This window comes from Vipera berus (genome assembly GCF_964194415.1).
Source record: "Vipera berus genome assembly, chromosome: 4".
Classification (NCBI taxonomy): Eukaryota; Metazoa; Chordata; class Lepidosauria; order Squamata; family Viperidae; genus Vipera; species Vipera berus.
In genome coordinates this window covers 31,051,131-31,065,759 of record NC_138206.1, presented here as the reverse complement: position 1 = coordinate 31,065,759, position 14,629 = coordinate 31,051,131, and the positions used below count along the sequence as shown (strand labels likewise).

The following is a 14,629-nucleotide window of genomic DNA, read 5'->3' as shown; positions in this document are numbered from 1 at the left end:
AATGTTTTTAAAGATGAAAAGAGGGAAGATTATTTGTACTTTTATAAGGAAAAAGAAGGTTTAGCATTTAAGAAAGTAAGAGATTTGATCTATATTTCAAGCAGGATAAAAGATCTTACAAAGCCAATCTTTGCAAGCAATTCTTTAAATAAATGCCCTTTTTCTAGGTATTTCCAGAAACTATAGACAAAATGATATTTTATCATTCCAATGGTATAAATAGTGTTAAAACATTTCCCTCTAAAATTAATTCATTTAAACTTTAGATGGAACTCAAAAGTCTTAGAAAATAATCTGACTTCCGAACAGCTATTCATGTGACACTACAATATGGACAGAATATGGTGGAAGATATCACATATATTATCACTCAATTTCAAGGTGCTATTTTCAAAGTAATAAAAGCATAAAGGAAACAACAGAAAATATGGTGACACATATTTTTCTTATAGGACCACCTCATCTTTACCCTTTTATATGAAAGCAGGACATCTAACCTTAACAGTCTTTATTAACAATAAGGTATGAATGTGTGTGTATACACACATTCAGTTATATAACTGAGCAGATATTAGTGGCAGTGTACGCAAAAAAAGAGAAGAAAATTATATTTAAAAAGTTACAATTTTCCTTCCTTCTGTTTTTGTACAGAAATACTGTGTGTCTGTGTGTATATATATTCATTCTACCTGGTAAACACTTCAGTCTCCTTAAAAAAACTGAATAAAAAAAATCTTGAGAACTCTTTTTAGTGTTTTTTCCACTTGTGTTTACTTTATCTGTCTCATCATGGATAGGGTTGACGCAACCTTTTTTATTTTATCTCTAAAAATTTTAGGAAGTAATCCTTTCCTTATACCTAGATTAGGAGGTGAAAAAGACTCTTGATCTTTTCTTTTTGCTATTTCTCTTTGACATTTGCAAAGTCCCCACTCTGCGTCATCCCTCCTCAATCTTGCTGCTTCCAGATTGGTTGTATTTGCAGTTCCCATCTAGAAACCTGGGAGTTGCAGACCTGGAGGGTGCCAGACTGGCCAAGTTTGCCTTATGCTCAGCAAAGACAACATGTAATTGCAGGAAAGCTACCTTTGTTCACCTCATTCTTACTTATTGTTCCTAAGTCCGATGAAAGATGGTATTAGTGTTACTGGGGGAGAAAGAAGTTGGGGTTATAAATCTGAATGTGTGGAATGGAACCAAATCCACAAGAGGAATCTATTATTCTCCTTCCCCATCCTGCAGGGACTCCACACCATCCAACCCAAACTCCCTTGCCATTTTCCACAGCCCTTTTATGATAGCAAGACTAATGGTGGAAACCAATAGGGCCCGTTGTGTGTGTGTTGCTGATCAATTTTTATGTTTCTATCCCACAGTTTTAACTGGATATGGTGAAGTCCAAAGCAGTCAGAATTGTAAATCTGTCCACTGAAACACTGCAAGCGGTGTACTTACGACAGTAGGCCTTGTAGATTTCATAACACATTTCTCTTTGTTGTTGTTTTTGTAGTGCTCTTCATAAGTGACAATTTTTTTAAGGTTTTTTTTTTTGTAGTAAAGAAGGGTTGTATTTAGAGGCCAGTAGCTAGAGATCCAACCAGTAGATCTCCTGAAACACTATCTGGCCTTAAGGCCACCATCAAAGGAAGGCTGAGATAATTACTATTCATCCAGCTTCCAGAAATGTAATGTACCAGCAGGCAAAAAACAGTTCATCATGTAGTACAAAAATGAAAATAAACAAACTAAAAATGAAAAATGAAAAAAAAATCTAGTGCCATAGCTTTTCGTTGTTTCTCTATTTGGGCTTTGTTGTTCATAACAGAATAGATATTATCTACCCATCTGAAACATGTAGCCTCATGTGGTCGTTGAAATGCTCAATTTGGTCAAACTTAGCTGGGCAGACAGAGCAAACGTAGGTCGTTCCCTCTATGCAGGCCATCCCTCCAGCTGGAAGTGCCCTTGCCCCAGTGCTTGTTGTGCTAGATGTTCCATTTGTGGCGCTATGTAGAGCCACGTGTCTTTCAAGCAGGGTCTTGTGTGAAAACTTTTTCTTGCAAATGTAGCATTCGTAAGATTTCTCCCCACGGTGGAGCCGCATATGCACATTTAGGGAACTCTTCTGCGTAAAACGCTTATTACAGATACTGCATTGGTAGGCTCTGACACCAGTGTGAGTCACCATGTGTTTGATTAGGTAATCTTTTAGGGAGAAGGATCGCCAACAAATGCTGCACTGGTGGGGCTTCTCACCTGCACAATGATCACAAATGGAAACAGAAAGAGAAAGAAAAATAACATTTAATTAGGAAAAAATGCCAATGAATTCTGCTATAATATATTTTTTCTGTTATACAGTATACTGTTATTTATTTACTAATCCAATTTATATGGCTGCCCATCTCTGTTTGGAAAGTGAATTTAGGTGGCATACAACAATCCAGTAAAACTATAGAAATATAAAACAGTCATTATCTAATAATTATTTTAGAAACCATTAAAACTATAGAAAAACCCAGAATCAAAAATACTCATGAAGAGGGATAGAAGGGGGAAGGAAGTGAGTTGTGTGAATACAGAGGGGGCCACTGGTAAGTAATATATACTTGTGGTCTCTGTGCTTATGATGAATAGCAAGCCTATCTGATGGTTGTGGGGAAATGCCCTAGTCCAAAACTAACAGCACCACTGTTCTACCAAACTGGGCATCAACTCTTGCCTCTACATCAAGTAGGTAAAGTTTAACAAAACCCAAGAGCATGGACCAAATAGCAGGTAGTGATAATCATTCATTCAGCATTGTCCCCTCCTTTGTGACTGATACTACATGACATGGAACCATGCACTTGATTTATCTTGCACTGCCACAATTATCATGGAAATCAAGTTAAGAGTTTGTGAATTGAGCTATTTATTGAAGAAGAAATATGCTAAACTGAGGGCAAAACATTTTCTATCCATAAGAATTGTTTTGTATGCTTTTGCATCCTCAGATGAAGAACAGACAGACTAGGCATGCAAAATAGGGGATTTAATTGGCAATTTTATATTGCCAATCTTATTATAAAGTCATGAATTTATTATTTTAGCCATGATATGCAATTTTGAGGCCTTTATGCTTGAACTGAATTAAAATCTCTGCCATTTCTATTAATACCAACCCCTCTTCCAATCTCTTTCTTTCTTGATAAATTTAAGATAATCACCCCATCCAACCTGACATCTTCCTAGATTTTTTTGCTTTTTGAACAAGACAGATAAGAAGGAATAATTTTATAGTGTTGGAGAATAGGCATTCTGTAAGAACTTTTGAAAGATCAGGTTAATTTAATTCTATTGAAAGAGCATGCTGCATTGCAATGAAATCTGAGAGTTGTTATATAGTCTGTGGAGGCCTGGAATGGAAAACAACTGAGGGTAATAGCACTGTTGATTTGATGTGAAGATACAGCTCCATCAGAGCCCACTCACAGAAGGGCTCACTAGTACAAATGCCTATGCTTTGTTCTCCCTTGCAGACCAAGTCTGTGCACCTTGATTACAATTGTAAGCAAACACGAGAATAATAAAAAGAGACTAATAGTCTGCAGCTACATAGCAAGAAAATACAGGGAAAGTTCCTATGATGCAATTGCTGGAGTTGTTGGAAATATAGCAAAGGTAAAGCACTACAGAGACTTTTCTTGCCAAAGTCACCTCTGCTGTATTAGGTTCCTAAAAAAGCTTCAGTGCAGGCACAGAGCTCCTTGTGTGTGATGCAAATAGTCCATGATGAAGAATATAGCAATGCAGGATGCTGTCAGTAGTTGTTGAAAAGCTTGATGTTCTTTTTTTCCAGAATAAATGTCACTTTCATCAGTGTGACTGACACAGATCAATCTAACAGAAAAAAGGGAATGATGTGGTTTTCTACATATTTATCCTGCCTTGACACAGAATTCTTTGACCTTGTATATTGGTAAATTTTCACAATGAAGTATCAGAGTTAAACAGCTGTCAACTTATGTCACACAATAAAAAGAAAGAAAAATAAAATTAAGGAATATATATATCTAAAGTGAGAGCCAGTTTGGTGTAGTGGTTAAGGCATCCGGCTAGAAACCAGGAGGCTGTGAGCTCTAGTTCTGACAGGTACAAAATCAACTGGGTGACCTTGGGCCACTCACTTTCTCTTAGTCCTAGGAAGGAGACAATGGAAAACTACTTCTAAAACAACTTGCCAAGACAACTGCAGGGACTTGTCGAGGCAGCATCTGAGAACGGGAAACAATTGAAAACTGAAAATAATCTAAATTAATTTAATGTATTTCTAGATGATTAATAGTTTTTGAATTTTTATTTTAATTTTTAGAGGCAAAAGGATATTATAATTTGTGCTAAAAGAAGAAAATAAATTGCAGAGAAGTGAACACATTATATCCTTTTATCGTCATAATCGTCATATCGTCTAAGGGAACACCTGCTGCCGGCATCAACTTCCCATCGTCCCGTGCGCTCCCACAGGGAGGGCCTTCTTAGGGTACCGCCGGTCAAGGAATGCCGGCGGGTTATCCCCAGGGGAAGGGCGTTCTCTGTGGGTGCGCCGGCCCTTTGGAACCATCTTCCCACGGAGCTTAGGACTGCTCCCGACCTTCGCTCATTTCGCAGGGATTTGAAAACTTGGCTTTTTGAGCTGCCTGACGCAGAATGAGGGGTTTTAATTATTTATTAATGGGGTTTTAGTTTAAATTCAGGGACTTAATTTAATTTTAGTTTTAATCGATTTTAACTTTGTATGTATGTATTTTTAATTTTCCCCTGTAAACCGCCCTGAGTCCTACGGGAATAGGGCGGTATACAAGTTTAAATAATAAATAAATAAATAAATAAATAAATATGGGAAAAGTTGAGACACATTTTTGAGCTGCTGCTCCTGTGTGAGGGACAGTGATAAACTGAACCATATAATAGTGACAAGGGAAGAAACACTGGGCTTTATTGACAAATTGAACATAAAACAAATCATTTGATCCCAATGACACTCACCTAAGGAGTACTAAGGAATTTGAATCTGGGACAGTGGATCTTTTAAGTAACATATGCAACCTGTCTCTACATTCAGCCTCTGTAGTTGATGACCCGAATAAAGGTACTCCTTGACTTACAACCACAATGGAGCCCAAAATTTCCACTGCTAAGCGAGACAGTTGTTAAGTGAATTGTGCCCCGTTTTACAAGCGTTTTTGTCAGTTATTAAATGAATCATGCAGTTAAGTGAATCATGCAATTGTTAAGCGAATCTGGCTTCCCTCATTGGTTTTGTCAGAAGCCAACTAGAATAGTTACAAATGGTGATCACATGACCCAGGGACAATGCAACTATCATACATGCTAGTTGTTAAGTGCCAAATTTTCATTAGATGATCACGGGGATGCTGCAGTGTTTCTAAGTGTGAAAACTAGTCATCCTTTTTTTTCAGTGCCGCTGCAACTTCAAACAGTCACTAAATGAATGGTTGTATGTCAGGGACTACCTATATAATTCCCAATTTTAAGAAAAATCCAGGAAATTATGGGCCTGTCAATTTAACTTCTGTTCCAGGTGAGATAAAATATGAAATATTTGAGACATAGTCTTTGCTCAAGGATAGCCAATATGGTTTCACTAAGGGAAGATCGCGTCTAACAAAACTATTAAGAGTTTTTTTTCACAGTATGAATAAACATTGGGTAAGGATAAGCCAGCAAACCTAATCTAATGACATTTTGAAAAGGCTTTTGATAAAGTGGCAGATCAAAGACTTGTCAGTAAGTTTTAAAGCCATGGAATAAAATGGCGAGTCTGCTTCTGGATAAACAATTGGTTAAAGAATAGAAAACAAAGAACAGAAATAAGTGGACATTTTTTACAATAATGGAAGGATATAACCAGTAAGAGTGCCCCAGGATTCTGTTCTAGGACCAATGTTTTTTTATCATATTTACAAATGATTTGGAATCAAATATCACTAGCTGAATAGCCAAGTTTGCTGATGACACTAATAGTAAAAACTATAAAAGAGTAGTAAAAACTATAAAGCACTATAAAGAGCTCTAACAGGAACTCTGCTCATTAGGGAATTGGGCATGAAAACGACAAATACTCAACATGAGCCAGTAAAAATTATAAACACTGGAGCCAAAAAATCCTAAATATTCATACAAACTAATGGGACCTAAGCTAGCAGTGACTGATGAGGAAATAAATCTTGGGATAGGGGTAAACAGTTCAATGAAGGTGTCGACATAGTGCAACTGCTGTAAAAAAAAAAAAGACCAGCTGCATGTTAGGGATAATAAGAAAAAGTATTCAAAATTGAGATACTAACTCCATAACAGTTTGCTTTCACAAACTCACAATAGGGGTTTTGATTTGAAATAGTAAAGACAAAGCATTATACATCCTTAAATAATTGGTATCTTCTGTAAATCTGTCCAGTTGAGAATAATTAGAAAAGTATAAGTAAATGAAGTACAGTACTTCATAGGGAACTCTCTTGTGAACAGATTCTATATTTTGATTTGTTTGACCTCTCAGGACTGTAAAGAGATGGTTCGTGATGCCATGATATCACAAGAGTAAATACTGAAGGTGCTAATTTTGCCCTCTAATTAGTCTAACTTGCAGCCCCTTTGTAAGATTGGCCTCATTTTTGATAAGGACACATTAAAAAACTAGACAGTTGGTGAAAGAATAAAATCACAAGTTCAAAATTGAATGAAAAATTAGGAGGATATGTACAGATGAGAGAATATCAGTTCAAGAGTTAATAAAAAAACCACTCTGTGACATCAAACTATGGGGTGGAATGGAGTTGTCCAACCTTTCTAGCTTTGAGGACTGGTGTGGGGTGGGGGAGAGGGGATGGCGCTGCACAAGCGGCAAGCAAGCGAGCGTGCATATGCATAGCTCCATTTGTGTGAGCTGTGGGCATGCATGCTTGCCCGCCACTTCTGTGGCCCAGTTCCGAATGGTTCAAAGCCTGCTAGTGGGCCATGGTCTGGGGGTTGGAGACCCTTGATGTGGAAAGTTAATATAATTTTAGGTAACTTTGGGAATCATTTTCAAAATCCAGAACAATGTTTTTTTCTACAGTCACCATAAGCACATCCATAACTCTATTGCAATATTTGATTCAATTCTGGTTTGCAATATTTCTAAAAATAGAAATTTCTAAAAATAAAAATTTCTTTAAAAAGGCAACCCTACTTGGATAACAAAAGGTAATGGGCAAATTTAGTCTTGTAAATGTACTAAGGGAGGATATATAGAAAGCCCAAAAGTATTTCAAAACAAAGATTAGCTATCACAGGATGGAATAAGAGTAAACCATTAAAACTATCAAATTATAGCAAATATTAGAAAAAAACACCTCAATATTTAAACACTATATTGTTCCACTGAACAAGAACACTTAAACAGAGAGAGTCCGTTTTTTATCATTGCTTTCTATATAATATGAACATCTTAAAATGCCTCTCAAGATCAACAATATAATGTTAAATGTCTTTTCTATCTGGGTTCATAGCTTTGATTATATATCAAGTGGCCATATACTGACCTGTATGTACAAACATGTGCTTGACATAATTCTGTTTGGCTGTGAAAGTCTTGTTGCAGAGGGTACACTCATAAGGCTTTTTTTCACCCTGCCCACCTGCTGTGCTGTGGCCTACAGAAGGAGCCAGGGGTTGTGGGGCTGGCAGTTGGGCAGTAAAAGTTGAAAGCCCAGGCTGGGACACTGTCACAAATTGTGCCTGTTGGCCTAGGGGCTGGGGAAGGCTGAAAAGGAAAGGCTTAGGACCACTGCCAGCAGACTGTGTAGTAAAGAGTGCAGGCAAATATGTATTGCCAGCTGTGCCGATGACCTGTGTGTTGCTGGTCAGGGTCAATGGCATCCTCAGGTTGCTGGTGAGGGTTTCTGTCTGGCGTAAGTAGAGCTGGGTACTTGGCAATGATTGGGCAACAGTTGTAGTGATAGGCTGTAAAGTCCCCTTTTCAGTACTGTTACAAACAGTTATTAGTGCGCTATCCCTTTCAACATCATTTCCTCTTTCTGGTGAAGAAGAGTTAGTATCTGTGTGCTGCTGCTGAATGCTTTCAGCGGAAACATCATTTTGTTCTGGTTGGGTAGGTTCTTGTTGACCTTCTCGACCTAGGCCAGTCATAAATTGCTGCTCCACAGAATCAGGTTCAGTGCCAATGGAGGAACTGACTCCAGAATCAAAACTTTCTCCCTTGGGCTCACTTTCAGCACCTTCTGCTTGATCGGTATCCTCAGTGCATTCTTCAGATTCATTGCGCTCTAGGATTTGCACTCTCTGCTGTCCATAGTAGTCATAATCATCCTCCATTTCTTGCTTGATGTGAATATTGCCCACTAAAGTTTGGATCCGAACTGGACGTGGTTGCTTCCTGCAGTGTGTGGTTTCTGGCGTGGTGGAAAGATACCGCTCCATCTGCTGTGAGCGCTCATGGATCCTTGTAATCCAGCTTGGATCTTCCATATGATGGTCTCTAGAAAGGCCTAGCGCTGTTTCATGGTGGCTGACCACTGCACCACTGTAGAATGAACGCTCACCACTGCCATTCTGCATAGAACATGCATACAAAGCTGAGTATATCCTGTCCACACTGTGCTGTGAGTGATTTTGCAGATAACCAGACTCTGTATCACTGCTCTGTCCTGAAGTGGCTGATTCAGGAGTTCCTCGTGGTGTCTCTTGTGCAGAATCCTGAATCAAAGGGTAGATGTCACCCACATTCTGTGAGACAATCCGTGTGCATTCATCAATCACAGTTTTAATCTGCAGGATGCTGGCTGCTGTAAGGATTTGCAGGGCCTCCGATTGTGAGACTCGCAATACTCCACTGTACATGAAGTCAATGAGCTTTTGTACTGACTGGACTGAAACCACAGAAGGAATTTCAATGTCACTGTAGCCCAGTAACAGCTTATCTTGGAAGAAGGGGCTGCCAGCCGCCAACACACAACGGTGGGCACGCAGCATGCTCCCGTGAATGCGAACTGTCACATCACAGAAGTGGCCACGGTTGCGTTGCTCGTTAAGGGTCTCGAGCACAGAATTGCTGAAGTTGTGGAGGTTGATGCTGTGAATGCGCTCTGTCATCCCCCTGCAACTGTTGTTACCTGCCAAAGAAAAAAGCATAAAGATACATTGGTGTTTGAAATAAGTATATAAATTTCCTTCTCTTCTCAACAGATGTAAATTTGACGGTGCTTTAATTCAGGAATTTGTGTCTTAGCTTATTGAAAAACATATGCTTACTAATATTAAGTTTGGAGGCCTTTACCTCTCAAAGTATGTCAAGAACCACCTTATCCCAAATTTCTTTAAAAAATGTATACAAGAATTTTTGTTATCTTTTCTCTCCTCTTAAATACAAGTATACAGAATGAAAAATGTGTAATTATATACTGTCTAAATAACAAAATTACTTGTTATTAATATTAAAATAAATTTTAATGCTGATTTAAGTACGGTAATGCTTTGTTCCTTTCCCATTTTGATACCGTATCAATGTAATTAGTAATAAAGAAATGGTTTCAATATCTTTAAATAAATAGTATTATAGCTCAACAATCCTTTAATCTAGCTAGATTGTTTAATAAATTGATTATAGGTTCCTACCGAAGATCAATTAAACCCGGTTTTTAATTTTTCATTAGCTTGAACCTAGGATTCAAGATGACTTTATGCTTTAGGAAATGTATTACTGTTATATATGTGGATTGAACAAAGAATAAGAGACACTTTGCAAAGAGTATTGGCATGAATGAGGCATCTGTCTTTAAGTACAAGGCTGTTTCAAAAGCTTTCTCAAGTTGCCAGGCCATGTATGTGCATGCAAATATCACTTACGTAAGGACCACCAATGAAACAAAGTGGTTTGCATGGACATCATGTTGAGACAGCCAAGGATTTTTGATGCTGCCATATATGTATTACTAAGGGTCTTTGTTTATTAATGTATTTCCATGGCATCTCTTTGAACGTTTTGTCCAACCCAGGACAAAACGTTAATATGTAAGAAAGCTATATAGAGTAGTGAAACTCAGATGTCAAAAGATTAAGCACTTTTTGAAGAAAAAAATACCACCTGAAATTTTTAAAAACTAAAGAATCCAGCTCAATGAGACACAAAAAACATTAAGGGTTCTGTGTTTTTTACATTGTTTGAAAGGGGTATTATTTCTGATCAAAATGTTCAAAATTAACTGTCAATCAGCCCATGCTGGATAGCAAGAAAATGAACCAATAGTCTTAAAATTATAATTACAATATACAAATTCTTATTATTGTCATTGTCATCACAGAATAGCGTGCATGTTTATGTGGAGGTATCTGACTCATTCTGTTCCCAGACCTGCCACTCTCATTTTAGTTAATACAGTGGGAAATGCTTCTGTGGAACTGAAGCAGCCTTTGTTAAACAGCTTTCTTCTGCCCAATGCATTTAGAAATCTTAAAGGACCTCACATGAGAAGCTACTGTAGAAGGGTTGGGAAAGCAGGTTGATTTAGAAATGGCACACAAATGAAAGAGTGTAAAAATGCAAAGGCTATTCTTATCCAAGCAGGCGATGAATGGGCAAGGAGCCTGAGGGAAAGATTGAACTTAACACTGATTGTTCACATGTACCATTCTTGTTGAACTGTAGCAAGACAAGAGATTTTATCCTGGGTTTAAGAGTCTGTAAAATGTTTTTGTTATTCTTTACAACTTATTAATAGTCTGGAATATGCATGTACTATACCACATTGAAGACAAATATCACAATATGCCAGATTCTTTATGCTAAAGAACTAGGAGGTACTGAATTCTGAATGATGGAAGAGTTAATTGTACAGTTTGAATGAGTGAGCATGAAATGTAACTCAGAGCTACACAGAATCTAGTAATTATAATTCCCAAACACAGTTAAGGTTGTGGTTTCAGAAATTTGTTAAGACTGAATGCTGGATTTTGATAAACTGGAGTCTAGATAAAAAGCTCACTAGTACCCCTTCAGAAACTGACATTCTATGTTAGAAAGAAACTATAAGGAAAGATTACTTCCATTTAAAAGGTTTTTTTTAACCTGATGCTTTGCATATATTTGGGACTAACATTCCCAGTAGAATTAGCCAGCTGCCATTGGGGTAGTCTACAAACAAACAGACAGAACACAGGTATGAATTAAAATTCAAGGCTATCCCATGCAGTAAAAGAAGTGAAGTGCCTCCATTACCCTTTCTTACTCTGCTCTATTGATATACTATTATCAATATGCTGAGGATAACCAATTCTACATTAATGCAGGGTAGGCAGCCTGGATAGAAAGAAGCGGAAAGCAAACAAGATGGAGCTGCTACTTGCTCCTCAAGGTTTTCTGATGGCTCTATTGCTATCTCCCAAAGAAGTGATATTTCTCTTTCAGGAGCAGATCTGCAATTTGATAGTTCACCTGGACTAATGACTATTGCTGATTGGAAAGTGAAGTTTATGGAAAGGAAATCTTTATCCAGTTTCATCTGGTATATCAGTTATAGGCCTACCTTGAGCAAAAGCTCATCCTAAGAGCTCGTCATCACCAGCTCTTAGAATTACTGCAGAGTGGGATTGCATTTAAAGATCATAAGGTTGGTTAAAATGCAGTAGTTGTTAACCAGAACTAGGTGCTAACTGTGCATTATATCTGTACTGTGAATCTTCAAAGCTGCCAGAAGGCTCTTCAAAGTGCTGATTTAACTTGTAATGCCCTATATAGGTAATCCCCCAGATATGAGCATTTATTTAGAGGGATTTCACAAAAATGAGGTTATTCAGAAAGGGTACTTACATTAGAAATTCAAAATTGCAATAAAATACAGGCCTCTGTAGCCATGTGACTTGGATTCAGTCTTGGCTGCTGCAGTGGCCATTTTAACTCTGTGACTTGCCTGGGCCTGTTCAGGCCTACGAGAAATGTTTTTTTTTTTGGGGGGGGGGGGTTGTGCCTGGTCTCATGGCCAAACAAGATCTGGTGATTTTTGCAGCCGGCACGACTGTTTGTTTTTGTTTTCCTGGAGCTGCGTGGAAGATTTGATTTTAAAATTTTGTAATATTGAGTCTGATTCATTTGACGATTCCAAGCATAATGGGCAGGCTCTTTTAGGCTCATACCTCGGCGACTACCTGTATATCTTGGCCTGGGATTTTTCAGGACTGCTTCCAGTAATCAACCGTCTGATATGGGAAAAAATTGCTTGTGATTCCCCACCTCCATGAATCATGGGAATGAGAGCAGGACAAAGTATATATCTCTTGTCACAGTTCCTGTACCAAGTCAGCTTTCCTTCAGAATGTTGGATTTGATAATAGATGATCTTCTAGAAGAGTTGAATTCTTTTAACTTTAAATATGAAAAGATGCATCAGACAATGTTTTCATATATTGTTTCAATTTATAATTGAATGTTTGTCTGACTTCTAAATTGCTTTTACTGTGGATGCTTTATTGTTGTGCCATGGATATTTTATGGGAATTTTTTTATGTTTTGCTGAGAGTCTTATAATTACAGCAGTGTAGAAATCAAATAAATAAATAAATGTCAGGCCCTTTTAGTTTACTGGAAATTATCGCATAATAAATATGTAGAGAAATGCAGTCTTTGAAGATACCGTATTTTCCGGCGTATAAAACAACTTTTTAACCCATGAAAATCATCTCAAAAGTTGGGGGGTCGTCTTATACGCCCAGTCGTCTTATACGCCGGAAAATCAGCGAGCCCGGGAAGGCACGCCCTCCCCTCTCACTGTGGAGGAAGCAGGGCAGGCTGGCGTCTGGCGGGAGCTGGCAGGGCAGTCCTGCACACGCGCGTGCTCCCCAGCTGTTAAGGAGCACTCCTTAGCAGCTGGGGAGCGTGCGCGTGCGCAGGACTGCCCTGCCGGCTCCCGCCAGACGCTCTTCCCTCTTGAGGCAGCATCGCTCCCCGGCTCCTAAGGAGTCCTCGGGGATGCTGCCTCAAGAGGGAAGAGCGTCGGGTCCTGCCGGCTCCCGCCCAACGCTCTTCCCTCTTGAGGCAGCATCGCTTCCCGGCTCCTAAGGAGTCCTCGGGGATGCTGCCTGAAGAGGGAAGAGCGTCAGGTCCTGCCGGCTCCCGCCCGACGCTCTTCCCTCTTGAGGCAGCATCCCCGAGGACTCCTTAGGAGCCGGGGAGCGATGCTGCCTCAAGAGGGAAGAGCGTCGGGCGGGAGCCGGCAGGGCAGTCCTGCACACGCGCGCACTCCCCGGCTGCTAAGGAGTGCTCCTTAACAGCTGGGGAGCGCGCGCATGCGCAGGACTGCCCTGCTGGCTCCCGCCAGACGCCAGCCTGCCCTGCTTCCTCCACAGTGAGAGGGGAGGGCGTGCCTTCCCAGGCTCGCTGATTTTCTGGCGTATAAGACAAAAAATCTTGAAAATCATCTCAAAAGTTGGGGGGTCGTCTTATACGCCCAGTCGTCTTATACGCCGGAAAATACGGTAGATAGATAGATAGATAGATACTGTGTGTGTCACAAACACATTCAGTTGTGGTGTACATTTTTTTTGTTTTTGATGTGAAGATAGAATTATTCACTTTCAATATTACATTCTTCTTTTTAACCTTTTATAAATGGTAAAAAGACATTTCTCTGTCAGCAGGAAATCTGTATTTTTTCCATAACAGACAATTGGCTGTTTGCAGGATTTCTACAGCAACCTTCCCACATATGTAGCCTACATTATTACAGCAGTCTAAGTACAGACACATGAATGCATGGAAGCCAAATATATGCAATGTTACAGGGTACATTTTAGAACACAATAAAAAGACAGGAACAATAAGATTTTACCATTTCCTTGCTGCTATGCAACTGGAATTATGCAAAGAAAAAATGGTTATTATTAACTGGTCTAGTCATTTTATATTTTGAAATTTTTAAACTGTTAATTACTGAATAATTATTTTTAAGTTGGAATGTACAAGAAAGTATAACCTTATGTATATCAACTGATTCAAACTTTCCATCAAGTGTAACCTAGAATCCTTCCTTTTCCAAAATATTCTTGTGAAATAACTGTACAGAATGGAGAAAAATAAAGATTATTGAACATATATAAATGCTAAAAGATTATTTTCAAAGGTATTTTAATCAGAACTACTCAAGGTTGTAGTTGTTATTGCAACTGTGTTTATATATAAAATATTATGATTTTCCAAAACAAAAAAATATTGTCAGCATTTTATTTTGAAATTTTAAAAATAATTTGTGTACCAATTTCAATGTATATTTATTAAAATATTTTAAATAAAGAGAAATTTCAAATAGTTTTATTTCTATAAAGGGCTTCTGTGTAAACATAAAAATTGCCACATTAGGGCATAATTTTTATTAAACAAAAATGCTTATGCTTATATTTTTGCTATGATTTCAGAAAAGTGGCAATTTTGATTTACCAGTTGTGGGGTGATCTTTTTTTTTCTGGGCTCCTAGGAAATCTGAAGATGAAAATGGACTTCTAATGTATACAATCAAAATTGTTAAAATGTTTTTTATGCAGATGGAAATCCTGGTTGTACCAATTGTACAGTTTTAAAATA

The 14,629-nt window shown here is 38.4% G+C and overlaps 1 protein-coding gene across 1 annotated transcript; it reads right to left on the bottom strand.

Annotated features, from left to right (window-relative positions):
- Positions 1-1,046: 1,046 nt before the first annotated feature.
- ZBTB20 (zinc finger and BTB domain containing 20) lies at positions 1,047-9,168 on the bottom strand. Its single transcript, XM_081327756.1, has 2 exons — positions 7,584-9,168; positions 1,047-2,256 (listed from the first exon to the last, which is right to left on the bottom strand). The coding sequence occupies exons 1-2, from the start codon at positions 9,151-9,153 to the stop codon at positions 1,838-1,840; spliced, it is 1,989 nt and encodes a 662-aa protein (XP_081183882.1). The 5' UTR covers positions 9,154-9,168; the 3' UTR covers positions 1,047-1,837.
- Positions 9,169-14,629: the final 5,461 nt, after the last annotated feature.

What these genes read in the sequence shown, in the direction of transcription:
- ZBTB20 (XM_081327756.1), bottom strand. Translation starts at nt 9,153, where the DNA reads ATGACAGAGCGCATTCACAGCATCAACCTCCACAACTTCAGCAATTCT. An exon ending in GCACATGTTTGTACATACAG is followed by an intron (nt 2,257 to 7,583) that starts GTCAGTATATGG and finishes ATCATTGTGCAG; the next exon opens with GTGAGAAGCCCCACCAGTGC.